The sequence below is a fragment of the Marmota monax genome, unplaced genomic scaffold, assembly GCF_021218885.2.
Source record: "Marmota monax isolate L192 unplaced genomic scaffold, Marmota_monax_Labrador192_F-V1.1 WCK01_AAM20220418_F8-fsc00050, whole genome shotgun sequence".
NCBI classification, from domain to species: domain Eukaryota; kingdom Metazoa; phylum Chordata; class Mammalia; order Rodentia; family Sciuridae; genus Marmota; species Marmota monax.
This window is the reverse complement of record NW_026694552.1, coordinates 10,077,034-10,104,858: the sequence shown is the minus strand read 5'-3', so window position 1 is coordinate 10,104,858 and position 27,825 is coordinate 10,077,034. Positions and strand designations below refer to the sequence as shown.

At 38.5% G+C, this 27,825-nt stretch overlaps 2 protein-coding genes across 4 annotated transcripts in view; one reads left to right on the top strand and one right to left on the bottom strand.

Moving 5' to 3' along the window:
- The window catches only part of Trpc5 (transient receptor potential cation channel subfamily C member 5), a 292,903-nt gene that overhangs the window by 171,108 nt on the left and 93,970 nt on the right, over positions 1-27,825 (top strand). The window lies entirely within an intron of this gene.
- On the bottom strand, positions 3,669-3,992 carry Trpc5os (TRPC5 opposite strand). Its single transcript, XM_046420805.1, has one exon. The coding sequence runs from the start codon at positions 3,990-3,992 to the stop codon at positions 3,669-3,671; it is 324 nt and encodes a 107-aa protein (XP_046276761.1).

The following is a 27,825-nucleotide window of genomic DNA, read 5'->3' as shown; positions in this document are numbered from 1 at the left end:
TGAATATTCTCACTTCCTTGAACAAATCAGCAATATCCTTGCTTGGGGGGTATTTTTTAATTTTTAACTTTAATGTGCTTGATAAGTACAATCCTGAGTTACTGAGCTTCCAAAAATTCAGTTTTCTGTGAGAGTTTCATTCTTAAAAGTCCCTGATCTGAAGAAGCAGACTGTTCAAAAACTATCCATAGTCTAGTCTTTGAAGAAGTATAATGTACATATAGCTCTTAAGGACACAAACATTAATTTAAAAGGTCATGATCTTGATCATTTATTTTATCATATTATGCAGTACACTTGACTATCCATATTTCCAGTATAAACTTTCTTTGTATGTGTGTGATGGAACTAGGCAACTAACAAAATTCCTCAAATTCCTGGAGCTATATAGTTTATGTGTGTTAACTCAACAAAGAGAAAACTATTCATGTCTTAAATGGGTCACACCCTGGGATCTGGTGAAACCCCATTCAGTTTGAAAGTTATGTGTTAGGAGCCCTCTAAACATGTTTTAAAAATAGCTGTAGATGGACACAACACCTTAATTTTATTTATTTATTTTTATGTGGGGCTGCGGATCTAACCCAGTGTCTCATATATGCTAGACAAGCACTCTACCACTGAGCCACAACCCCAGCCTCCCTGAACATATTTAAGACATTTTTTAAGATAGGAAAAACAGTGGAAAGAATCTGACATCACTTTTATAAATGCATATATGAATACAGCACAGTGAATCTCAACATCATGTACAACCACAATCCTAATTAGAATAAGATATAGTCCATGTTTGTAGAAAATATTGACAAAAAATAAATTTTAAAAACACCCGTTGTGGGGCTGGGGATGTGGCTCAAGTGGTAGCGCTCTAGCCTGGCATGCGTGCGGCCCGGGTTCGATCCTCAGCACCACATACAAAGATGTTGTGTCTGCTGAAAACTAAAAAAAATAAATATTAAAATTCTCTCTCTCTCTCTCTCTCTCTCTCTCTCTCTCTCTCTCTCTCTCCCCCTCTCCCTCTCTTAAAAAAAAAAAAAAAAAACACCTGTTGTGCTGGTGAAAAAAAAAAATAAAAAGGCCTTTATTCCCTGACAAGGCTGGAGAAGGAGTGAACTAGGATTATTTCCCAGGGCCATAATTGTTCACAGAAATGACCTCTAAATGGGAATGGAACAACAGTACTAAAAGAGAAACACTGTCCTTTTTTTTACTTGATTGCATGATTGTTACCAGTTGGATCATGAGGTTCTATCTTTAAGGAAAGTTGGAATACTTCCTCAGTATCTATTAGGAAAAGGACAGAGCAGATGTACCACTTCTCCACTCTTTAGTGACATCCTGATGACATACTTTGATACCAAATGGGAGAAATGAAAAAATACTCAGAATAAATGGATAGTTTCTCAATGGGTGGAGGTGTTGTGAGGGAGGTGCATCAGGAACTCCTGCACCAGGATAAAGGACCCAAAATAAGTTCATTCACACCTTAGGTTTCAGACAGACGACATGACTCTTAAAATTTGAGTTAAGAAACCATATTCCATAAAAATCAGACAATATTTTTCTCTAAAAATGAGATGCAACACAGTTGAATTCCAAAACTGGTAGTTAAGGGATTGTCAACATTAAAAATTCAGAAGATATAGTTTCAAGGAAAGCCAATGTGTTCCACAGCTCAAATAAGAATAAAAGTATTAAAAATGATCAGTATTAGGCTGGGATTGTAGCTCAATGGTGGAGCACTTGCCTAGCATGTGAGGCAGTGGGTTTGATCATCAGCACCATATTTAAATAAATAAATAAAGATTCATTGACAACTAAATATATTTTTTAAAAAATGATCAGGGGGCTAAGGTTGTGGCTCAGTGGTAAAGTGCTTGCCTAGCATGTGTGAGGCATGAGTTCGATTCTCAGGACCATAAATAATAAATAAAATATAGGTATTTTTAAATGGTCAGTATTGCCAGGCATGTGCTTCCAATCACAGATTTTGTTAATGAAATCTTTTATTATAGGAATCTAAAATACTAAAGTCATGTTTTATAACTGGGGGCCCCTAGTCCATTTTACACCATCGTTGTATTAAATAATACCTCAAGATATTTTTCATCATTTTTATAAGGCCTTTAAGATAAAACTGTGGCAAGGTATAAAGAGATCAGTGGTTTTCCTTACCTCACTGAAGTGTAGTTCGGTTCTTCAGGGGTATAATAGTGATTGCCTTCAAGGATTCTTTATTACCCTTAAGAAATGGGACATTTGAGACCAATGGATATTTGTATATGTCAGTAAAAATAACTCCCAAATAATTTGAGGAAACAGGAGCTATATTTACTTTTATTAGAGATTTTTCTGTTGTTTGTTTAGTTGGTTGGTTGGTTGGTTGGTTTTTAAGTTTTCTGAGTATTTATATAGACAGAAGAAAAACAACCTTTAAATGTGGACTGGAGGGAGTAGAATCGCTTTATTGAAAAATAATTTTAAAAATCTAGTTGGATCATGGTGGGTTAATAATGTTCAGAGTTATATAACCCCCTCAGGAACAAAATCTTAGCCTTAAATGGAATGTAATTTATTATTTCATGAAGGGATTTTTCACCATTGTTTTATCCTCATTATTATTCCTACTAGAATTGAAATAGACTCCCCAAAAGAATTTAATTTAGTGAAAAAAATAAGCTCCAAAGAATGAAACAAAAGCTGATTCCAAACTGTAACTTTGACATGATGTAGAATAAGGAAGTGTTAATCTCTGTACAGATGTAAAACTATTGGATGATATTTGCATGCCAAATAGACTTTCAGGCATTCTTATGCATACATTTTTCAGATACTCCTAAAAAGTTCTGATTTCATATATTCCATCCCATTGTCAGACACACCAGACTTTGAAACGATATTGTTTGATTTGTTCCTTATTAGCATTGAAGGTAAGCCAAAAATTGTTACAGTTCTTATTTTACAAATGACAAAGGGCTATGTTCAGAGATTTGTTACAGATCATCTGATAAGCCAAAAGTAGAACTTCAGACTCTTGGTACAACATTCTCTCTGATTACATGCTACTACCTTCTGTTATATGGGGTTTGTTCATGCTAGTTTAGTAACCTTGAAATTCACTACCAGGTAATTTAAGATGACCACAGGTTCTTTGATTTGTGAATGAAAACTTTATTAGTTTAAAACTATTAAACAACAAAATTGTTTTGACCAATAGTCATAATGACAATAAACAATTATAATCTAATTGAAATACCATCCTAGGGGATATTCCCCTTTTAATTTCCATTAATTATAGAACAATAAAATCGGGTCCCAAGATGTGAGATAGTTGTGCTTCAGTCCATTGTTAGGTTGAAGAGATTCTCTTCTTTGTTATTATTTGCTCTTATCATCAAGAAGCCTAATAAAACAAATACAAGTAAAGGAAAAACCACACTGCTAAAATCAAAGATTTTTGACTAAAAACAAAGATGAGATCAGTCTTTTCCTTCTGGAAGGAAATCAAATCTTACTTATTCTATAAGGTGTTAATAATTAAAAAATGCAGAACTAGGAGAAAAATATTGCTAATGTCCAGAAAAATCAGGATATATTTGGGGAAAAAAAAAAGATCAGTGATCAGTTCTCACATGTTGGTGAGGGCAAACTGGGTCTTATTCACTTCTTCAACCATTGTTTATATCAGAGAGTACATCTTCACATAGCTCATCTACATCTATCATGGCTTGATCTATATCAAGGATTAGGTCTTCATCTTCTTGTAGTGAAAGTATTGATTCCAAGTCAGAGAGATCACCGAGATCTGGTAGTGAAGGTTCTTCAGGAGGAGATGCATCTGCACCAATCTGTTCTCTTCTATCATTTCGTTCTTCACAAGGAACTTGTTGTTCTTGTGAAATAGATAGTAAGAGCTCTTCAGCTATTCTTATTAACTGGGCTACACACTCAACAAGTCCACCAACTAGTATAGGAATTGACTCAGACCCCATGCTCTTCTTAACAGATAAAATATTTCTAAAAACTGTAGCAAATGGACTCTCGATGACAACGAATCCTGTGGGGCTAGTAAGAGTTCTCTGGTTTGCTTAGATGATAAATTAGGATATTGATATGATTCTGATGGTGGTCAAGTATAGAATGAAGTCAATAGTACCACAGGATGTTTTGATAATGTTGATGAAATCTCCAACAAAATGTATTTATTGTACTTTTGTTTGTACCAGTAGTGAACTGCTGATATAATGACCACCAGATAGATAGTCACAGGCAAGATTTAGAAAAGCAGCAAAGCAGATCTAATAATAGAAAAGAGAAATATAAAAATTAGTATGATTGACACTTTATCCATCCTATAGGTCCTAGCTACAGGATACCCTTATCAAGAGTTATCCATAGGGTTAAAAGAGGATCTCTAGATATTGTTCTCCTTTTGTGATAATCTAAAGACTATCTACTACCTCTTTGCCCATGGAATTTCTCATGGTTTTTAATATCTTCTTAGGGGATTTGAAAATAAAGTGAGCATAGGTACTTTGTCTCTCTCTCCTGAGTATCTCTGTTGAGGAAGGATACATCCACTCAGGGTCTTTCAATTAACTCTGTCTTTATTCGCACCTTTGCATCATTGCTATTTTTATTTGGAGCTACTAAGTATTTTCTGTATTTTTAATTATACATTCATTAAAATTTACAGTTGCCCTGCATCCTAGTGGGGAGTGCATGGTAAATGAAATTCCCATATTCTCTGTCTTTTGTGAAATTTTGGAGAACTGAAGGTATAACATTAGTTTCTTGTTGTTTTCCATTACTGCCCATCTTCCATATCTAGCAGCTAATTCTTCCAACTTTGTCTAAAGCCATGATTGCACTATTTTCATCTATATGTCTGGTGGACTCTGCATACTCCCTCTCCCACAGCAAGCATATACTTCTGTAAGGCAATACTGTGTGTGTGTGTGTGTGTGTGTGTGTGATGCTGGGGATTGAACCCAGGGCCTTGTGCATGTGAGGCAATCACTCTGCCAACTGAGCTATATCCCCCAGCCCAGGCAATACTCTTTATTTAAAGATCTAGGGACTGGCCCAATATAATCTACCTTCCATGTCTGTCTGCCTTATCACTCCCATTCCTCATTAAATGATTTTGTTGAAGATGCAATAAATGTTTGGCAATATAACATATCTCATATTGCCTGCTCACTTGTTTGATTCACAGTATTTTTCACTACTTCTCCTCAACTTACCTAGTACATTTATGCCCATATGCTCTAAGGTTCTCTTAACCCATTAAATTGAACTGAGGTTTGTCTTACCCATTACATTGAACTGAAAGGAAGCTGAGCTAGAATCCAAGGTTGTGTGGTCTACATTATATTTTTTTTGGGGGGGGCAGATTGTCTCCTCTCTCATTACAAATAGATAATTCTGTCTTTACATTATGATGAGCTGATATGTGTCCTATATAAATAGTTAAATTATTTCTATTGATTTCTTTTCATATCTCCATTCACCAAATTGTTTTTCCTGTAATAGTCCAGTTCATAATTTTCCAGTTCTGAAAGCATATATCTCCAGCCTATGGCTGATCAGTGTGGCTGTATATCTGTGGCCACTTTTTCCTTCAGCATATCTATATGTTAAATTTTGGGATACTAATCCTGTAAATTGGGTTGATTTTCTTTCTCCAGCCTCAGTCAGGCTTTTCCTAGCAGAGAGTCTTAGGTAGAAACCATCCATCTCACTCCTTTAGGATACTGCCAAGTCTGTTATTACCCCATTTCCAGAAGTTATGACCAGAGTGGGTCCTAGAAAGGCAAAGGCTTCACCTTCATCTCACTATGCTCTTTGGATGTTTACAATAGTACAGTAAATGATCAGCCAGATGGTCTATAATTTGCACATGGAGTTTAACTGGTCTGCACAGAGCCTAGTTTGACCACTCAGCTGTAAATTATTTCCAATTAGCATAAATTCTGTCAGAGCATTCCAATGTTTTTGTCCCAAATCCTACCATTTTCCACGAAATATACACTCAATTTTTGTATTATGACACCTAAGGCTAGCTCTTATTTTCTTGTTTATTTGCTTTTCTGCCTCTCATCCTACCCTCACATAGATAGACTAAAATGTAAGTGCCATGAGATTAGGAATCTTGTCTGTTTTGTTTTGTGCTCTATACCCAAGGCACAGAAAATTGCCTACCACATAGTAGATAATTAGTGAGTACCCTGAAATAAGAGAAGGAAGGGAGGGAGAGAGGCACAACCTTTAGCTCATTCATTGAGTAAATACCATCAAGCTTCAGCCATACATGGGGATAGCAGTGAGTGAAATAATGAGCTAGCCCATCAGAATTCACAGTTAATAAAATGAAAAGGAAAAGCATAAACAGAGGGAAAATATTCACAAAGCATGTATCTGGCAAAAAAAAAATCTTTTACCCAGAATATATAAAGAATCCCTACAACTAAACAATAAAATTATAACAATCCAATTTGAAAAATGGGGAAAGACTTAAATAGACATTTCACAAAGAAATAAAAATGAATGGCTAACAACAACATGAAAATGTACTCAGTTACTATTAGTCATAGGGAAATACAAATTAATATCACAATAAGATACCACAATGTACTCACTAAACTAGCTAAAATCAAAGACCGACAATACCAAATGTTGACAAACATATAGATCAGCCAGAATGCTCACACACTCGTGGTGGAAGTATAAAATGGTATACCTCTTTAGGAAAACACCTATCAGATTCTTAAAAAAAGAAAAAGCTAAGCATGCATCTATAGCCCAGCAATTCCACTTGTAGGTATTTACACAAGAGAAATGAAAATTTACAAAGAGATTTTTACAAGAATGGTTATAGAACTTTAAGTAAAACACCAAACTGGTTTCCAACAAGATGGGAAGGGGAAAAAAATGGTGGTATATTTATACAGTGTAACACTAATCATCAATAAAAAGAAAGGGCCAGACAAGGTGGCATACACCTGTAATCCCAGAAGACAGGAGGATCCCAAGTTCAAAGCCTGCCTCAGCAACTCAGTGAGGCATTAAACAACTCAGTGAGATCCTGTCTCTAAATAAAACACAAAAAAGGGCTGGGGATGTGGCTCGGTGGTCAAGTGCCCCTGAGTTCAATACCTGGTATCAAAACAGCTATATAAAATGCAAAATAGTCTATGGTGCAAAAAACATGAATAGTGTTTACATCTAGGAGATGTAGAGACATAAGAGAACATCCTAGAATGATGTAATAATCATATTTTAGATATAATTGTAAGTTACACAGGAATATGCATTTGTCAAAAATCATTAGCTGGCACTTTTAAGATTCATGCATTTCCTTATATAATTTTTACTACCCCCAAAAAGAATAACCAAGCACAATCCCCAGCCTCAAAAATATATATATATCAAATGAGATGACATACCCCTAATTAGTTACTATAATGTATGTTCATTTTAATGGAAAATATTATCAAGGATTATGAAACTCACTTTTATATATTAGTATATTTAATCTTCATAATAAAATAACTATGAAGTTGTGGATGGAAAAATTGAGGATCAGAGGGATTAAGTAACTTGCACATGGTAAGTAAAGATGCATAGCTGGAAGTCAGCCCAGGTCTAACTTCTGAAGTCCTATATCAGAGGGTACAAATAATGTACCTGCAGTAGCAACTTGGTAGGGCCAGACCTGACATCTCATTCTCCTAAACAGGAACAGAACTGAGAATGTTAATCTTACCTGCTATCCCTAGAAGCAAACTGAATTCTAAGTTGAGTTTGACTAAGGCAGGAGAACAGAGAAAGCTGGATCAGTCCCCTATGGAATCCTCATCATCTTGTGACAGGGGTTTTATCTGCCCTTCACCTGACCTATGGAACAGGCCTAAATACTCATTAACCATTCACCTGTGATACAGCCAAGATGGATGAGAGGGTCAAGGCTGTGCCTATAAAATGATTTCTGGACTTCCACTTTCAAATAAGATGTGAGTGCTCCTGAAACAACTAAAAACATGCCCAATGGTAAATTGCAAAACTAATAGATTTAAGGATATCATTAAGGTATGAAAACAAAGACAAACTGTTCTAAAATTTCAGAGAGTGAGCTGATAGAGGCATCTTTTTCTTCCCTGTGGCATTTGCTAATTCTGGGCACAGATTGAAGATAAGGCTTGACTCTAAAGCAGAAGGACTCAGGCTCTAAGGAGAGGAACTCTACTAAGGAAAAGGACAAATTAATGTAACTTTTGGTAGCTGAAATAGGCTAGCACAATGTGTTGGAAACTTGAGGGTGCAGGGCTTGTTTTTCTTACCTTAAATTAGTTGATACCTGCTGGTACCTGGGTGGGAAATGTAGAATGAAATTTCCCACAATCTCCTGGTGCTTCAAGTCAAATTCTCACTAGAGGGAGTAGCCATAAACATGCTACTGGTCTCTGCCTCAAAAGGTTTTGAAGTTAGAGGGATATAGGGGAGGCTAATGAATAAATAAGATCAAAACCACTCTCAAAAAGCACTTTAGACAAAGGATTCTAAAACATGAAAGGGTATATAAAGGGAAATATCTTGAAGAACTAAACTGGAGGACATCTGATATCAAGGTTAAGACACAGAGAGACAAATATTCCATGTTCTCTTTCATATAAAGGAACTTAAAAAATCAATATGAATGTAGAACAGTGATCACTAGAGGCTGGGAAGGATAGGAAGGAGTGGGAATAAAGGAAGACTGGATAATGAGTACCAAAACTCAAGTCAGATAGAAGGTATATGTCCTGGTGTTTCACAGTAGAGTGTGATACTATAGTTTACAATAACCTAGTGTGTGTGTGTGTGTGTGTGTGTGTGTTATGAATAACTAGAAGAGAGGAGTTTGAAGTCTCCAAATATAAAGAAATGACAAGGAGAGAGAAAAGCCAATTATCCCAATTTGATCAGTGCATGCAGAATATATGTGTTGAAATGCCACAGTGCACACCACAAATATTTGCAAAATTATTACATGTTAATCAAAAAAATTAAATTAAAAAGATAATCAAGGCTAGTTTTATGGTATGGAAATTAAAACAGCATAGTACTGGCACAAGAAACAGACATAAATTCTGGAAAATGAAGGCAAAATGATTTGGAAATGTAGCTATAAAATATCTACTGATCAACGACCTATTTATCAGTCCAGATATATAAAATCAGGAGGCTATCTGAGTAGCTCATGTTTCAGTAGCCAGCAAACTTTATACAAAGCTTGAGTATATTTTCATGGATAAAACTTGGAAGAATTTTATTAAAAAAATCACTATGATTTTACTTTAAGATTTGAAAGCACTAATACCCAGAGGTATTACAAAGGTAATAATGAAAATATACATTCAAGTATATAACCTAGAGTTAGAAAACAAACATGTAATCAAACTTTTGTTTTTATATTGCAAATAATTTCATGATTTAGATAATGGCTATTGATGACAACTGATATAATTATTGATGTTTATAAGATTATATGAAAATTTAATCTTATGATTAATAAAAATATTTTAAAGCTGTAACTACAAATTAGTCACCAACAAATGTTTTAACCAGATAGGAAATTTAACAATTTATAGGATTGTGTATTAGCTCTAACAGTTGCTGTTTGCTGTTTTGTACATGCTATATTAGGGAGAAAGCTTAATTTTGTAAATGACTAAATATTCAACATTTTAAAAAGTCCCTAAACAATGTAAATGTTGTTTTTGATCCTTGATAAAATAAAGAACTGAAGATTCTTTCAAACCATCCCTGAGGGAGACTGGCAAAGGTTTCCAGATTGTTAATCCTTTCACTTATTTTTTTATAGTTGTAGTTAATACTGTTAAACAAAATAAAATTCTTTGTCCAAAAAAAAGAATACCAATGTACATAATTTTATATTTCATGTTATTAGTTTCAATAAATTTGCCCTTTGTGACTCTTAAAAAAAGAAACAGGCATAAATTAATAAAGCCATATCCATTACCTCACACTAAATACTAAAATAATATAATAATAATTTGAAATGGATCATAGATCTAAACATGAAAGATTAAAAAATTTAGATCAAACCACAGGAGAAAAATCTTCATGAGCTTAGGTAGGCAAATATTTCTTATAGGACAAAAACATTAACTATGAAAGAAAATATTAATGTTTTATTTCATTAAATGAAGAACTTCCACTTATAAAAATATACCTTAAGAAAGTGAAAAGTGGGCTGGGTCTGTGGCTTAGTGGTTGAGTGCTTGCCTCGCATGCGTGAGGCACTGGGTTTGATCCTCAGCACCACATAAAAATAAAATAAAGATATTGTGTCCACCTATAACTAAAAAATAATTTTAAAAAAACAGGGTGAATAGATCAACCAGAGTTGGAAAAATATTCCCATTATGTATCCAACAAATAACTTATATTCATTCTACACATACTTTTTTTAAATATTTTTAATTGTAGATGGACACAATACCTTTATTTTGTTTAGTTTTTTTATGTGGTTCTGGGGATCAAACCCAGTACTTCACATATGCTAGGCAAGCACTCTACCACTGAGCCACAGCCACAGCCCTACACATATATTTTTAAACTTCTAGAAATCAATAAAATATAATGTAATTTTTTAAAAGTAGAACAAAAGAATTGAACTGACATTTCACAGAAAAGAATATCCAAATGACCTATATGCACATGAATAGTTTTTCATCACTATTACTCATCAGAGAAATGCAAATTAAAACCACAAGAAGGAAAGTAGAGGGAACTGTGACCACGCACAGAGCAGGCCCAGCGGCCTGCTGAGGGGCAGAGCCACCCCCCATCCCCCGCCCCTGCCAGGTGACCACCGACAGAAAAGGCCGAGTGTCCCGCGGCAGGACAGAGCTTCCAATCACTCCTGCAAGGTAGGCGGGCCTGCGACCCACTGGCAGAAGAGGAGCAGCGACCTGCTGAGAGGCAGAGCCGCCCCCTCCCCCTGCACCGGCAAGGTAGAGGGAACTGTGACCACGCACAGAGCAGGCCCAGCGGCCTGCTGAGGGGCAGAGCCGCCCCCCACCCCTCGCGCCTGCCAGGTAGGGGAACTGTGATCATGGACAGAGCAGGCCCAGCGGCCTGCTGAGGGGCAGAGCCACCCCCCACCCCACGCCCCTGCCAGGTGACCACCGACAGAAAAGGCCCAGTGGCCCGCGGTGGGACAGAGCTTCCAATCACTCCTGCAAGGTAGGCAGGCCTGCGACCCACCTGCAGAAGAGGAGCAGCGGCCTGCTGAGAGGCAGATCCGCCCCCTCCCCCTGCACCGGCAAGGTAGAGGGAACTGTGACCACGCACAGAGCAGGCCCAGCGGCCTGCTGAGGGGCAGAGCCGCCCCCCACCCCTCGTGCCTGCCAGGTAGGGGAACTGTGACCACGGACAGAAAAGGCCCAGTGGCCCGCGGCGGGACAGAGCTTCCAATCACTCCTGCAAGGTAGGCGGGCCTGCGACCCACCTGCAGAAGAGGAGCAGCGACCTGCTGAGAGGCAGAGCCGCCCCCTCCCCCTGCACCTGCAAGGTAGAAGGAACTGTGACCACGCACAGAGCAGGCCCAGCGGCCTGCTGAGGGGCAGAGCCACCCCCCACCCCCCGCCCCTGCCAGGTGACCACCGACAGAAAAGGCCCAGTGGCCCGCGGCGGGACAGAGCTTCCAATCACTCCTGCAAGGTAGGCGGGCCTGCGACCCACTGGCAGAAGAGGAGCAGCGGCCTGCTGAGAGGCAGAGCCGCCCCCTCCCCCTGCACCGGCAAGGTAGAGGGAACTGTGACCACGCACAGAGCAGGCCCAGCGGCCTGCTGAGGGGCAGAGCCACCCCCCACCCCCCGCGCCTGCCAGGTAGGTGGAACTGTGACCACCGACAGAAAAAGGCCGAGTGGCCCGCGGCAGGACAGAGCTTCCAATCACTCCTGCAAGGTAGGCGGGCCTGCGACCCACTGGCAGAAGAGGAGCAGCGGCCTGCTGGGAGGCAGAGCCGCCCCCTCCCCCTGCACCGGCAAGGTAGAGGGAACTGTGACCACGCACAGAGCAGGCCCAGGGGCCTGCTGGGGGGCAGAGCCGCCCCCCACCCCCCGCGCCTGCCAGGTAGGTGGAACTGTGACCACCATCAGAACAGGCCAGACCTGCAACCGAGAGACAGAACAGGCCCAGTGGCCTGAGGAAGGGTAGAGCCGCCCCCCCTCCCCCCCGCACCTGCAAGGTAGGCGGACCTGCGACCCACTGGCAGTACAGCCCCAGAGGCCTGCAGAGGGGCAGTGCCGCTGCCTGCACCTGCAAAGTAGACAGAACTGTGACCACCCACAGAAGAAGCCTAGCGGCCCGCAGTGGGACAGAGCCGCCGCCCGCGCCTGCGAGGGAGACTTTGCAACTATACAAGACCAATATAAATATATAGGGGGAAAATTCAATAACACAACAGTTTCACTAAGTAGAAAGGAACGCAAACAGTATGAAGAGACAAGGAAAGAAAGGACCACAAGCAATGCAGGTCAACTCAACATTAGAAGAGGTAATAGCTGCAGCAGATGGAATGTCAGATAAAGAATTCAGGATATACATGCTTCAGATGATCTGGAGTCTCAAGGAAGACATCAGACAGCAAAATCAGACAATGAAAGATCACTTCAACAATGAATTACATAAACAAATCCAAGAAGCAAAAGATCAACTACACAGGGAAATAGAGGTTATAAAAAACAAACAAACAGAAATCCTAGAAATGCAGGAAGCAATAAGCCAGCTTAAAAACTCAATTGAGAATACTACCAGCAGAGTAGAACACTTAGAAGACAGAACATCAGACAATGAAGATAAAGTATTTCAACTTGAAAAGAACATAGACAGCTCAGCAAGACTGTTAAGAAACCATGAGCAGAACATCCAAGAAATATGGGATAACATCAAGAGACCAAATTTAAGAGTCATTGGGATACAGGAAGGGACAGAGTTTCAAACCAAAGGATTGAGCAATCTATTCAATGAAATAATACGAGAAAACTTCCCAGACTTAAAGAATGAGACAGAACCCCAAATCCTAGAAGCCTACAGGACGCCGAATGTGCAAAATCATAAGAGACCCACACCTAGACACATTATAATGAAGATGCCCAACATACAGAATAAGGAGAGAATTTTAAAAGCTACAAGAGAAAGGAAGCAGATCACATTTAGGGGTAAGCCAATCAGGATAACAGCTGATCTTTCAACACAGACTCTGAAAGCTAGAAGATCCTGGAATAACATATTTCAAACACTGAAAGAAAATGGGTTCCAACCAAGAATTGTGTTTCCAGCGAAATTAAGCTTCAGGATGGAAGATGAAATTAAAACCTTCCACGATAAACAAAAGTTAAAAGAATTTGCAGCTAGAAAACCATCTCTTCAAAACATCCTGGGCAAAACATTACAGGAAGAGGAAATGGAAAATAACAATGAAAACCAACAGTGGGAGGTAGGACACTAAAGGGGGGAAAATAATCAAAGAGGAAAACAAACCATGTTTAGTAACATAAATAAACAAATATGGCTGGAAGAACAACCCATATCTCAATAATAACCCTAAATGTTAATGGCTTAAACTCACCAATCAAGAGACACAGGCTAGTAGAATGGGTCACAAAACAAGACCCAACAATATGCTGCCTACAGGAGACGCATTTGATAGGAAAAGACATACATAGGCTGAAGGTGAAAGGTTGGGAAAAATCATATCACTCATATGGACTTCGGAAACAAGCAGGAGTATCCATACTCATATCAAATAAAATAGATTTCAAGCCAAAGTTAATCAAAAGGGATAAAGAGGGATACTACATACTGCTCAAGGGAACCATACACCAACAAGACATAACAATCATAAATATATATGCCCCAAACAATGGTGCAGCTATGTTCATCAAACAAACTCTTCTCAAGTTCAAGAGTCTAATAGACCACCATACAATAATCATGGGAGACTTCAACACACCTCTATCACCACTGGACAGATCTTCCAAACAAAAGTTGAATAAGGAAACTATAGATCTCAATAACACAATTAATAACCTAGACTTAATTGACATATATAGAGTATACCACCCAACATCAAGCAGTTACACTTTTTTCTCAGCAGCACATGGATCCTTCTCAAAAATAGATCATATATTATGTCACAGGGAAACTCTTAGACAATATAAAGGAGTAGAGATAATACCATGCATCCTATCTGATCATAATGGAATGGAACTGAAAATCAACGATAAAAGAAGGAAGGGAAAAGAATACATCACTTGGAGAATGAACAATAGGTTACTGAATGATCAATGGGTTATAGAAGACATCAAGGAAGAAATTAAAAAATTCTTAGAGATTAATGAAAACACAGACACAACATATCGGAATCTATGGGACACATTGAAAGCAGTTCTAAGAGGAAAATTCATTGCTTGGAGTTCATTCCTTAAAAAAAGAAAAAACCAACAAATAAATGATCTCATACTTCATCTCAAAATCCTAGAAAAAGAAGAGCAAAACAACAGCAAAAGAAGTAGAAGGCAAGAAATAATTAAAATCAGAGCTGAAATTAATGAAATCGAAACAAAAGAAACAATTGAAAAAATTGACAAAACTAAAAGTTGGTTCTTTGAAAAAATAAACAAAATCGACAGACCCTTAGCCATGCTAGCGAAGAGAAGAAGAGAGAGAACTCAAATTACTAACATACGGGATGAAAGAGGCAATATCACAACAGACACTTCAGAAATACAGAAGATAATCAAAAATTATTTTGAATCCTTATACTCCAATAAATTAGAAGATAGTGAAGGCATAGATAAATTTCTTAAGTCATATGATCTGCCCAGATTGAGTCAGGAGGATATAGACAACCTAAACAGACCAATATCAATTGAGGAAATAGAAGAAACCATCAAAAGACTACCAACTAAGAAAAGCCCAGGACCAGATGGGTATACAGCAGAGTTTTACAAAACCTTTAAAGAGGAACTAATACCAATACTTTTCAAGCTACTTCGGGAAATAGAAAAAGAGGGAGAACTTCCAAATTCATTCTACGAGGCCAACATCACCCTGATACCTAAACCAGACAAAGACACTTCAAAGAAAGAAAACTACAGACCAATATCTCTAATGAACCTAGATGCAAAAATCCTCAATAAAATTCTGGCCACTCGGATACAAAAACTTATCAAAAAAATTGTGCACCATGATCAAGTAGGATTCATCCCTGGGATGCAAGGCTGGTTCAATATACGGAAATCAATAAATGTTATTCACCACATCAATAGACTTAAAAATAAGAATCATATGATCATCTCGATAGATGCGGAAAAAGCATTTGACAAAGTACAGCATCCCTTTATGTTCAAAACTCTAGAAAAACTAGGGATAACAGGAACATACCTCAATATTGTAAAAGCAATCTATGCTAAGCCTCAGGCTAGCATCATTCTGAATGGAGAAAAATTGAAAGCATTCCCTCTAAAATCTGGAACAAGACAGGGATGCCCTCTCTCTCCACTTCTGTTCAACATAGTTCTCGAAACACTGGCCAGAGCAATTAGACAGACGAAAGAAATTAAAGGCATCAAAATAGGAAAAGAAGAACTTAAATTATCACTATTTGCAGATGACATGATTCTATACCTAGCAGACCCAAAAGGGTCTACAAAGAAACTATTAGAGCTAATAAATGAATTCAGCAAAGTGGCAGGATATAAAATCAACACGCATAAATCAAAGGCATTCCTGTATATCAGCGACAAATCCTCTGAAATGGAAATGAGGACAACCACTCCATTCACAATATCTTCAAAAAAAATAAAATACTTGGGAATCAACCTAACAAAAGAGGTGAAAGACTTATACAATGAAAACTACAGAACCCTAAAGAGAGAAATAGAAGAAGATCTTAGAAGATGGAAAAATATACCCTGTTCATGGATAGGCAGAACTAACATCATCAAAATGGCGATATTACCAAAAGTTCTCTACAGGTTTAATGCAATGCCAATCAAAATCCCAACGGCATTTCTTGTAGAAATAGAGAAAGCAATCATGAAATTCATATGGAAAAACAAAAGGCCCAGAATAGCAAAAACAATGCTAAGCAGGAAGGGTGAATCAGGCGGTATAGCGATACCAGACTTCAAACTATACTACAGAGCAATAGTAACAAAAACAGCATGGTACTGGTACCAAAACAGGCGGGTGGACCAATGGTACAGAATAGAGGACACAGAAACCAATCCACAAAACTACAACTACCTTATATTTGATAAAGGGGCTAAAAGCATGCAATGGAGGAAGGATAGCATCTTCAACAAATGGTGCTGGGAAAACTGGAAATCCATATGCAACAAAATGAAACTGAATCCCTTTCTCTCGCCATGCACAAAAGTGAATTCAAAATGGATCAAGGAGCTTGATATCAAATCAGAGACACGCCGTCTGATAGAAGAAAAAGTTGGCTACGATCTACATACTGTGGGGTCGGGCTCCAAATTCCTCAATAGGACACCCATAGCACAAAAGTTAATAACTAGAATCAACAAATGGGACTTACTCAAACTAAAAAGTTTTTTCTCAGCAAAAGAAACAATAAGAGAGGTAAATAGAGAGCCTACATCCTGGGAACAAATCTTTACTCCTCACACTTCAGATAGAGCCCTAATATCCAGAGTATACAAAGAACTCAAAAAATTAGACAATAAGAGAACAAACAACCCAATCAACAAATGGGCCAAGGACCTGAACAGACACTTCTCAGAGGAGGACATACAATCAATCAACAAGTACATGAAAAAATGCTCACCATCTCTAGCAGTCAGAGAAATGCAAATCAAAACCACCCTAAGATACCATCTCACTCCAGTTAGATTGGCAGCCATTATGAAGTCAAACAACAACAAGTGCTGGCGAGGATGTGGGGAAAAGGGTACACTTGTACATTGCTGGTGGGACTGCAAATTGGTGCAGCCAATTTGGAAAGCAGTATGGAGATTTCTTGGAAAGCTGGGAATGGAGCCACCATTTGACCCAGCTATTCCCCTTCTTGGTCTATTCCCTAAAGACCTAAAAAGAGCATGCTACAGGGACACTGCTACATCTATGTTCATAGCAGCACAATTCACAATAGCTAGACTGTGGAACCAACCTAGATGCCCTTCAATGGATGAATGGATAAAAAAAATGTGGCATTTATACACAATGGAGTATTACTCTGCATTAAAAAATGACAAAATCATAGAATTTACAGGGAAATGGATGGCATTAGAGCAGATTATGCTAAGTGAAGCTAGCCAATCCCTAAAAAACAAATGCCAAATGTCTTCTTTGATATAAGGAGAGTAACTAAGAACAGAGTAGGGTCGAAGAGCAGGAGAAGAAGATTAACATTAAACAGGGATGAGAGGTGGGAGGGAAAGGGAGAGAGAAGGGAAAATGCATGGAAATGGAAGGAGACCCTCAGAGTTATACAAAAGTACATACAAGAGGAAGTGAGGGGAAGGGGAAAAATAATATAAGGGGGACAAACGAATGTCAGTAGAGGGAGCAGAGAGAGAAGAGGGGAGGGGAGGGGAGGGGAGGGGAGGGGAGGGGAGGGGAGGGGGGATAGTAGAGGATAGGAAAGGCAGCAGAATACAACAGACACTAGTATGGCAATATGTAAATCAATGGATGTGTAACTGATGTGATTCTGCAATCTGTATATGGGGTAAAAATGGGAGCTCATAACCCACTTGAATCAAATTGTGAAATATGATATATCAAGAACTATGTAATGTTTTGAACAGCCAACAATAAAAAAATTAAAAAAAAAAAAAAAAAAAAAAAAAAAAAAAAAAACCACAAGAAGATATTAAAAAAAACCCACCAGAATAGCTAAAATTGAAAAACAACAACTGAAATTACTAAGCTTTGAGAACATAGAGCAACTGGAACTCTGATACATTGCTGATGAAAGTATTAATGGATATAACTACTTTGGAAAACTATTTGGCAGTATCTACTGAAAGTAAATATACCTCTATCTCATGAACCTGCTATTCTGCTCAAATTAAAAGAGTACAAATATCCACAAGAATACATGTACAAAAATATCAAAAGATGAATAACAATATAGTAAAACTATTCCATTTATATGAAATTCAAGAACAGGCAAATTAATCTATAGAACAGAAATGAACAGAAGGTTACCTCTGGGTCACCTCTAGGAAGAGAGATTAGAAAGCTTTCTGGAGTACTGAGATGCCGCAGTCTGACTGGGCAGAAATCAGGAGCCACTCAAGCAGGAACAAACTTTATTTCCGAACTCCACCAGCACACTCCACACACGCTCCCCAGGAACTCTCCCGAATGCCACCCATGAGGCTCCTCCAGGAACCACCACACACCAACCGGAACTCCGTCCACTCGTCTGCCCACGCATTCACTCTCGAACCCCACAAGAACTCAAGGGGAACTCCAAAGTAGGGGCGCCCAAGGCAGCAAGAGCAGCCCTATTACTGGTGTAAAGGTCTAATATACAATTGAATCAATCCAGCATCACCTTAATGGCTCGCCTCTCAACCATTACTTCTGGCAAAATGCCAGGAGCCATTCCGAATCGGCTGTGGCTCTCAACACTGAGAATGTTCTGTATCTTGATATAATTCCACATATAAAAGACCTAAACAACATTAATCTGCATCCTTAAAATCTGTGCACGTCCATATACACACACCATATCTCAAAAAATGTTTATGTTTTTATTTTTTTAATTTTCAACTCTCCTTCCTATAAAACTAGTGAGGACAGGAAAACAGTGATGAAAAGTGTCATCAGATTTTATCAAGACAGTCATCAAAGCTAATGAAAAAATGGAATGAAGTATGAATGTATAGGGAATGATGCCTTTGGCTGGTGTGGTTATTTCATGGTAGTGCTAAGGCAAGAGGCCCGGATTACCAGACAGTCTTTGATTGATGAGATAATCCACATCTTATAAGTAGCTCAGAAAGACAACTGGAGCAGAGACCATGCTATCCATCTGCAACTAGGATCTTTAAGCCCACTTGATTTTTATTAATCTCTCTCTCTGATGACATTTTTGTCAGCACAAGTAATCAAAAGCCACCATTTTTCTTTTAGCTCAAAGTCCTACACTGCTATTTTGTGCTGCTTCTAACTCAAAATCTGGCAATAAGTGTCTAACAGTAGGATAGAAAAGGAGCAAAGCAATCCAAATCCTCTGGGTCTGTGTTTATAGTTGATAAGCTTCTCTGCATCGGGCAAGGTAAATTAGTTCATATCCAAAGGGAAAAGAGGCAGTTATGTGGGAGAGATTAAAATGTGCCTTTGGTTAGTACAGGCACCCGTTTTCTACATATGAACAGGAAAATTTTTCAAAGTGCTCCCTTCTGTAGTGCTACAGCACTGTTTGGATATGTGCATTCAATCTGGATTTTTTTAAAAAAATTTAAAAAACACCTCTAGATATACATAACTTCTCATTGCCCTACCCACCTCTGAGGAAATATATAAAGGACCTTGTCCCCAAAGGACAAATTTCATCATTTTGACAAGCAGGGGCATCTCTAGGGGAATACAGTGAACAAAGTAACAGGATTTACCCTTTAAACTCTTTGTCAAAAAGCTACAAATCTTTGCCTTAAAAAAAACTGTGCAATGAGGCATTTGCCTGTTATAGGACCTGACATTTAAAATCCCCATGAACCATATTTATCAAGAGGAAACGAAAAATAAATGGTACAATCAAGAGCTAAACATGGTCCTTTCATGAAAATATATGAAAAATTCAAAACAGAAACTGAAATAAGGGGGAGTAGGGAATGTACTTATGGTCAATTTAAACCAAGTTCTACTAAATTTCTTTCCTTCTCCAAATTTGCTCATTGCTGCTGAGAGAATCACAGACTCTAGCTTACCCTTCAGAACAATTTAGTCACTGCAGAAGAACCACCACTTTTGAAAACATATTTTAGTTATTTTCCTAGACATATATGTAGTTTCCTGAAAATACTGTTTGAACATGAAAAACAGCTACCACCATTTGACTTGGTGGGTGGGACCCTGCACAGGATTGTCCCAGATCTTGGCTGCTATGAGATATCCCAAGACCCCAGAGAGTCAGAAAAGAGATGTAGGAATTCTAGATTTTTGGTTTTTAAATATTACCAGTGCAGAAGGTAGGGCCTAACATAAGGGAAATAAAAACAGAACTTGGAGGTAATGGGGAAAAGGTTTTATTGATTTGTTTTGTTTGTTTGTCTAATGGTGATGGGGATGGCACCAAGGGCCTCAGACATTCTAGAAAGCACTCTACCACTGAGCCACACCCCTAGCCTCACAAGAAAAGGGGTCCTATTCCCAAATCTTACCTCAGCTTTTCTTCCCAAGAGGGAAAAAGGAAAGTTGCGTTTATTGGAACATAATAATATTCTCCTTTGGAGAGACAGTAAATGATGCTAGTTATTACTATAACAGGATATGGTGTAAAACAGACCTATATTTGAACTATTACTCTACCACTTACTAACTGAAGGTTGCTAAATTACTCTTTGCCTCAGTTTCCTCATCTGTAAAATAGTGATATTAATAGTCATGAGAATTACCTGAGTAATGCAAGAAGTTTAGAATAGTGCCTGACATACAGTAAGCACTTAACAAATGCTAGTTAATATAATTGTGTTGGAGAAATTCTAGGATCCAGGAAACAGTGTGTGGTACATCCTGGCTACTGACCAGTGACCCCTACAAGGCAACAGAGGATATGTCTACAGGGATCACAAAAACTGGAAGGAAGTAACAGAGATACAATTCATCTCATAGATAGAGCTAACTTTAGATGATGACTTTGAACTTGTATAAAGATGTGAGAGGATAGAACTGTCTGGCTCTAGTTCACACATGACCCTTTCAGAAGACCTAAGAGCAATCAAAGACTACAGGGCATCCTTGGGGATTAGTGAATCCTCGTAGCCTAACTCTCTATCACTTTGAAGCACTTCCTCACTCTAGCTCTGAGCTCTGTCAGGGCCCTAGCTACATTTCTGGGCTGGAAAAAGCTGACAACCCTGTAGGCTTATCATTGGCTATGCCTCTAATACACTGCCAACAGCATAGAGAAGGCCCTCTACTTAATCTGAGGATAATAATTTTTAGAAAACATAAACCAGTTATTCCTTGAAAACACCCCACTTGGGAAGTAATTGGCAAGTTAATTGAAACAAGATAATGAAAGCCCCATTACTCTCTAACATGACCATCCAAACTAGTCCAGACTTTCAAGTCTTCCTGTGTGAATCATTTGAGCAAGAAGGGGAAGGAATATTATTCCTTTTACCCCTTACTATCCAGCCTGAACTTCAGAAACACAGCTCAGAAATCTGACAAGAGCAAGTCAAGCACCACTCATGGCCTCTTCTCTTTTTCTCTGGCAAATTTCAGCTTGCCAAGAGAGACCAAGATTCATTCATTTTATCAATTGGGAAAAAAATCAGGGATCATATAGTTCTTCCGTCTGCCTGCAAACATACTTACTATTTGTCCACCAAGGATAGGTCTTTCAGTTTTCGATTTCTTCAAAATGTAATCCCATAATCCCCCTCAGTAGCTCCTTCTAGTGTCTTATAATTTCCTCCTGGTAATTATATCTTCAAGCAAATTCACATACATTAACCTACAATAATCCTGTGCAGCAAGGATTATTCATATTTTATGGTTGAGGAAGTAAAAATCCTTGACTTGCCAAGATTATAAACTCAGTTAATAGCAGAGCAAGGTAAGAAGCTGATTCTTCAGGCTCTCGGCCCTCTGCTTAGTCTATTATACTGTGAGGCCCTGGGTTCAATCCTCAGCACCACATAAAAATAAAATAAAGGTATTGTGTCCAACTACAACTAAAATAAAATATTTTTAAAGCCCTATTTAAAAGGAAAGTTACAAATTAAACTTTAAAAAAAAAAGGAAAGTTACCAAAAGTCTAGATGGACATTAAAATCACCTTAAGAACAGATGCTGACCCATGAGAATAAAAACTAAAACAAGAATACTTTGGCTTCTGCTTTCTAAATTTTCTACTTTTGACCTCTGGAATAGATTAAATTAGAGGATTTGAGGCTGAGAAAAGATTCCTAATATCCTAAGAAGAAAAATGCTTTGCGCTTGAGTGTGGATTTCTTTTCCTTCTAAAGATTTCCTACCTCTATTTTCAAAGGTTTGTAAAAGGGCCAAAGGTCAGTGTTTTAAACATGGGTAAAGCATGAATCCCATTGCCTATATACTTGACACTCAGCGAAACACACCAGGACCACAGCTCTGTCCCCTGTGTGAGAGCCCTCGTATCAAACCAGCATTCTGGTCAAGTCAAAAGATGAATGCAGTTTTCCTTGTAGAATTCCTCACATGAAGATGACTCAAACATTTATTAAGCCATCTCTGATCTTTCTCCAAAATCCCATCCTTAGGTCTCCATTTCCTTCACATTGATTTGTGATACCTAAACTGGATCCTTAGTATTTCCTCAAAAACCTACTCCATTTGTAGCCTTCTCCATCTCTAAGGAGATAGCAATTCTACCCTTCTAAATACTCAAGATAAAAACTCTTGGGTTCATATTTGACTATTCTTTGGCCCACAGCCAACCTGTGAGGACATCCTGTTGGTTCTGCCTCTGAAGTATATATACAATCTGACCACCTGTCTTCGTGAGACACCATTATCCACCTCTTACCTTCATTATTTCAACAGCCTCTTAACAGGATTTACTTAGCCTCACTAAAGCCTCTTCTCTACACACAGCCAGAGTGATCTCTTTAAAATGGAAGTTAGAACATGTTAGACCTCTATTTAAAACCTTTGATGATCTGGGCATGGTGGTGCACACCTGTAATCCCAGCAATTTGAGAGGCTCAGACAGAAGGATCTCAAATTCAAAGGCAGTTTTATGGGGCTGGGGATATAGTTCACTTTGTAGAGTGCTTGTCTAGCATGCCCAAAGCCCTGGGTTCAATCCCCAGTACCAACAAAAGAAAAAAAAAAAGCCAGCCTAAGCAACTTAGCAAGACCCTGTCTCAAACAAACAAACAAAATGGGCTAGGGATGTTGCTCAGTGGTTAAACCCCTCTGGGTTCAATCCCCAGTACTAAAGTAAAGTAAAATCTTTGCTGACTCTCCATTTCCTTCAGAGTCAAATGCAAAGCCTATAGTCACCTCTCTGGCCCTCCATTATATAATCTGCTACTTATTCTTCTATTTGTCCCTGCCTCCCTCTGTCTCCACCTATCTGGCCTCATTGTTATTCCTCCAATTAACCAGGTACACTCCCTCTTTAGGTGCTTGTAATGGTCCTGACTCAGCTATATGAATAGCTAAATCCCTCACCTCCATCAAACTCTTATATCTTACCTTCTCAGTGATGGCTTTGCTTATCACCTTTTAATTATTGAACCTGCCCTTCCCAAGCTGCCACTCCTGATTCTTCCTTTCTCTGCCCAACTTTTTTCATTTTTCTTAGAACTTATTATTTTCTACATATTACATAGAATACTTATTTTTTATAATTGTCATTTATTTTCTGGTTTTTCTCTCTAGAATATAAACTCCAGCAAGGGAGGGATCTTGATTTTGTCTAAGCACAAGAACAGTGTCTAGCACAGTAGGTACTTAATAGATATTTGTTGAATGAATAATAGGGTTAATACTTCCTTACATTTGTGTAGCATTTTTTTTTTAGGTTTTCATATCAGATCTCGTGTGATTTTCAGAATTTCTGTGAGGTAATTCAAGAAAACACAGGGTTTATTTCCTCCATTTTATAATTTAGGATAATCAAGATCCAGAGAAGCAAAACAGTCTATCCAAAGTAACATAGTTACAATGTCATAGAACCAGAAACCTGGGGTCTCTTTGGTGGTCTGTTTCCATAGCATCCAACAATATACTACAAAGCCCCTAATCCTTGAGAAAAGGCCTTCCAAATTCTTTGTTAGGACAGTGATATCCCCTGCTTATGACTAATCTGATATCTCAAACCTTAGTGCATTTCACCAGCAAATGGGAAAGTCATCTAAAGACCTGAGTTTATGTGGTGAATTGCCCTGTGTTTATGACTCTCAAATGGTACTCTCTCCAAGAAACATGTTTTGACTATCAGTGGAATAAATCATTTGTTTCTTTCTGACCATTTCTGCCTTCCTCTTGCATTAAACATTAAACCAGTTTTCCACAGCAATATAATAAAACAGTAGGTGAAATTAAAGTTCAAAAAAGCATCTGTAACCTAAAATATATCCCAGTATCTTCTTGAAATGCACTATCATCTAAGCCACCAATTGCCTATGTTGAAAGCTCTACCCCACTGCCATTGCCTTATAAGAAGAGTGGAGACTGTCCTTTTAAATGTACCACCAACGAGGAACCTGGTGTCTACTTGGCAGGGGAAGAAGAAGATACTCCCTGTTTGACATACTGTTACCATTGGCATCTAATCCAGAAACGACTGTATTCTGCACGGGTGGCAGCTATTTTGTCCTAGGATAACACAGTGGAAAATAACAGCTATATTAATGTACAGGCTTTTTAATAGAGATGCCTGTCACCCTGGTAGGCTCACAGGAGGTGACAGCAATCCACATCCAGGAAAAGGCATGCCAAGTCCTCAAGTACCTTCTGGCAGCTGAATACACAGTACCTATGAGGGAGACCTGGATCATTTCCCTTGACCCCAAGAATGTCATTATACTAGGGATATACTAAACTTCCCACTATGATTTTAAACCCTACCTCTGATACTTGCTAATAGTATGACACTGAAGAAGGCATTACTCTCTGTAAATTTGGGTTTATTCATCTATATATTGGGAATGATGATGACAACTACCTCAGATGGATACTATAACAGTCTCGTGACATAATATCAAAAATGTATTTTGTAAACCATTCACTTCCAAGGCAAAGAAAAGTTTTCTTTAAAAGATCTTGATTAGGGCAGCCAACCAAACTGGTTTGCCAGGGCCTAAGGGGTTTTCCAGGACCCAGAATTTTGAACAATATATAAGGGAAGTGTTGAGCAAACTAGAATAAGTTGAACACCCTAATCTTGACTAGACCTTGACTACATCTTATCTAGGCCAAGGCCCTGAATGGTATTTAACTGGAATAACTAGGCTTTTACCAGACTGACTTGCCTTGACTCTGAGAGGGCATTAACTACTCTTAGGCCTTTGCTAGGCCTTAACCAGACTCTGACTAGAATTTAACTAAGTTTAGTGTCTTCTATAACTTAAATGGAGCAAAATAGACCTTAAATAGGGTCAGGCTCTTTCTATGCCTGAAATTAGACTCTGATTAGGCCTTCTATAGACTATTTCCTGTCAAAGCATTAAGTAGGTTCTAAAAAGATGGTAACTAGGCATAGTGTATGACTAAACTTAACTGGAATCTGACTAGAACTTAAGTAGGCTTGGGTCTGGCTATATCTTAACTGACTAGGCCTTAACTGAACTGTCTAGACTTTAGACTTAGGCCCTATACATGCCTTAACTAGACTCTGACTACGCTTTTTTTTAATTTTTTTTTTAGTTGTAGTTGGACACAATACCTTTGTTCCATTCATTTATTTTTATGTGGTGCTGAGGATTGAACCCTGGGCCCCGCACATGCTAGGTGAATGCTCTACTGCTGAGCCACAATCCCAGCCCCTCTGACTAAGCTTTAACTAGGCTTTAGTCCTGGTTAGGCTTTAACTGTGCTGGCTTCCTTAAGTAATATGACTAGGACCTAAGTAGGTTTAGGCCCTGCTAAGGCCTTAACTAAAGTCTGACCAGATCTTTACTATATTTACATCATGATTAGACTTTAACCAGGCCCAGACATGCCCTAACTAAACTCTAAACCCTCTCTACAGGGCCTTGGATAGGTCTTAAATATGGATTGACTATGATTTAAATCATCTTAGGCCCTAGATAGACCTTAACTGGGCTGGTTAACCTTAATTCGTATTTGGCGCTAACTTGTCTTTAACTGAGCTACAGGGATCTTAACCAGGATTATACCCAATCTAGTCCTTAATTTAAATGAATAGGTCTTAACTGAGATGACCAAGACTTAAATATATTCAGACCCTGGCATTTTTTAACTTGTTTGTGACAGACTATACTGAACTTAGTCACTGGCTATACCTTAACTGGATTCTGACTATACCTTCTCTAGAGTTATGCCCAGACTAGTTAACTAGACTTTAACTAGATGTTAACTAGGTTTTGAACCTGGGTAGGATTTAACTGAGTTCTGAGTAGGCCTAATCTGTGTTTAGACCCTAATCAAACCTTAATTGAGATGGCTGATCTTTAGTAAGTTCTAGATTCTGACTAGGTTAGAATTGAACCTTGCCTAAGCTCCAGCTCAACCCTGACTAGGTTGATAAAACTTTAAGTGTGCTTCAGCCATGGCTAGGCCTTAATTGAGTTAACTAGCCCATAATTAACCTTAAACCCTTGGTATGCTTAGACACTGACTAGACCTTAACAAAACTTATATCCTGACTAGATTATAACTAGGCTCAGTCCCTAATTAGACCTTAATTGGCCCCTGACTGGGCCTAAACTGGATTTTGGAACAAGGCAAGCCTTAACTTGCTTCAGGGTATTGTTACCATTTAACTATAATGCAATGAGGCCTAAACCAAGATGAATATCCTTTAACTAGCTTAAGCCCTGGGTATATCTTTAAAAAATTTTAATTGGCCTTAACTAGCTCTAACTATTCCTCAATAAGATCAGGCCCTGGATCTACGTTAAATAGTTTCTGACTAAATCTTAAGTAGATTTAGGCCATGACCAGGCTCCAGGTAGGCTCTACCAAGATCCGACTAGACATAAACTAGGACTAGGCCATGGATTGTCCTTAACTGGACTCTAACTAGAACTAAAGTAGGTTTAGGCACTGGCCGGGTCTAATTGGGGCTCTGTCTAGACCTAAATTAGACTAAGGCATTGGCTATGCTTAAAGAATATTCTGAATGGGTTTTAACTAAGCTAACAATCTTTCAGCTAGAATTAGACCTTGGCTATCTTAATAGGACTCTGACAGTTCTTAACTGTGACATGGCTCTGGCTAGGCCCAATTATCCTCTGACTACATCATAAGTATATTAAGTTCCTTATTGTGCCTTAACTGGGCTGTAAGGCTTTAACTGGACTAACTAGAACTTAAGTAGGTTAAGTCTCTACCTGGGTCTTACCTAGGCCTTGGCCTTGAGTAGGCCTGAACAGGGTTTGACAAGACTTAAACTAGTTTCAGGTACTGGCTAGGCCTTAAGCGGGCTCTTACATTTAACTAGACTGAGGTCTGCCCCAGCATTAACTAAGCTTAGGCCCTGGTTCAGTCTAAACTAAACTCAATAATCTAAATGTTTTATATAACCTTCCCAGAACACATCAAGATTAAAACTAGGAATTAACTAGGCTTAGGCTGTGACTAGAGTTTAACTGGGCTCTGTCTAGACCTAACCTGTCTTAGGCCCTTGTTATGGCATAACTAGATTCTAATTAGATCTAAACTAGGCTTAGGAACTGGCTAGGCATTATATGGACTCTAACTGACACTTAATTAGACTGAGGCCCTGCCTTTACCTTAAATAGACTTATTATCTTACTTAATAATGATTAGATTCTAGCTAAGTCCAAACTAAGATCTGACTAGACAAACTAGCTTTAAACACTGACTAGTGCTAAACTGACTCTGACCAATGCTAAACTGAGATCT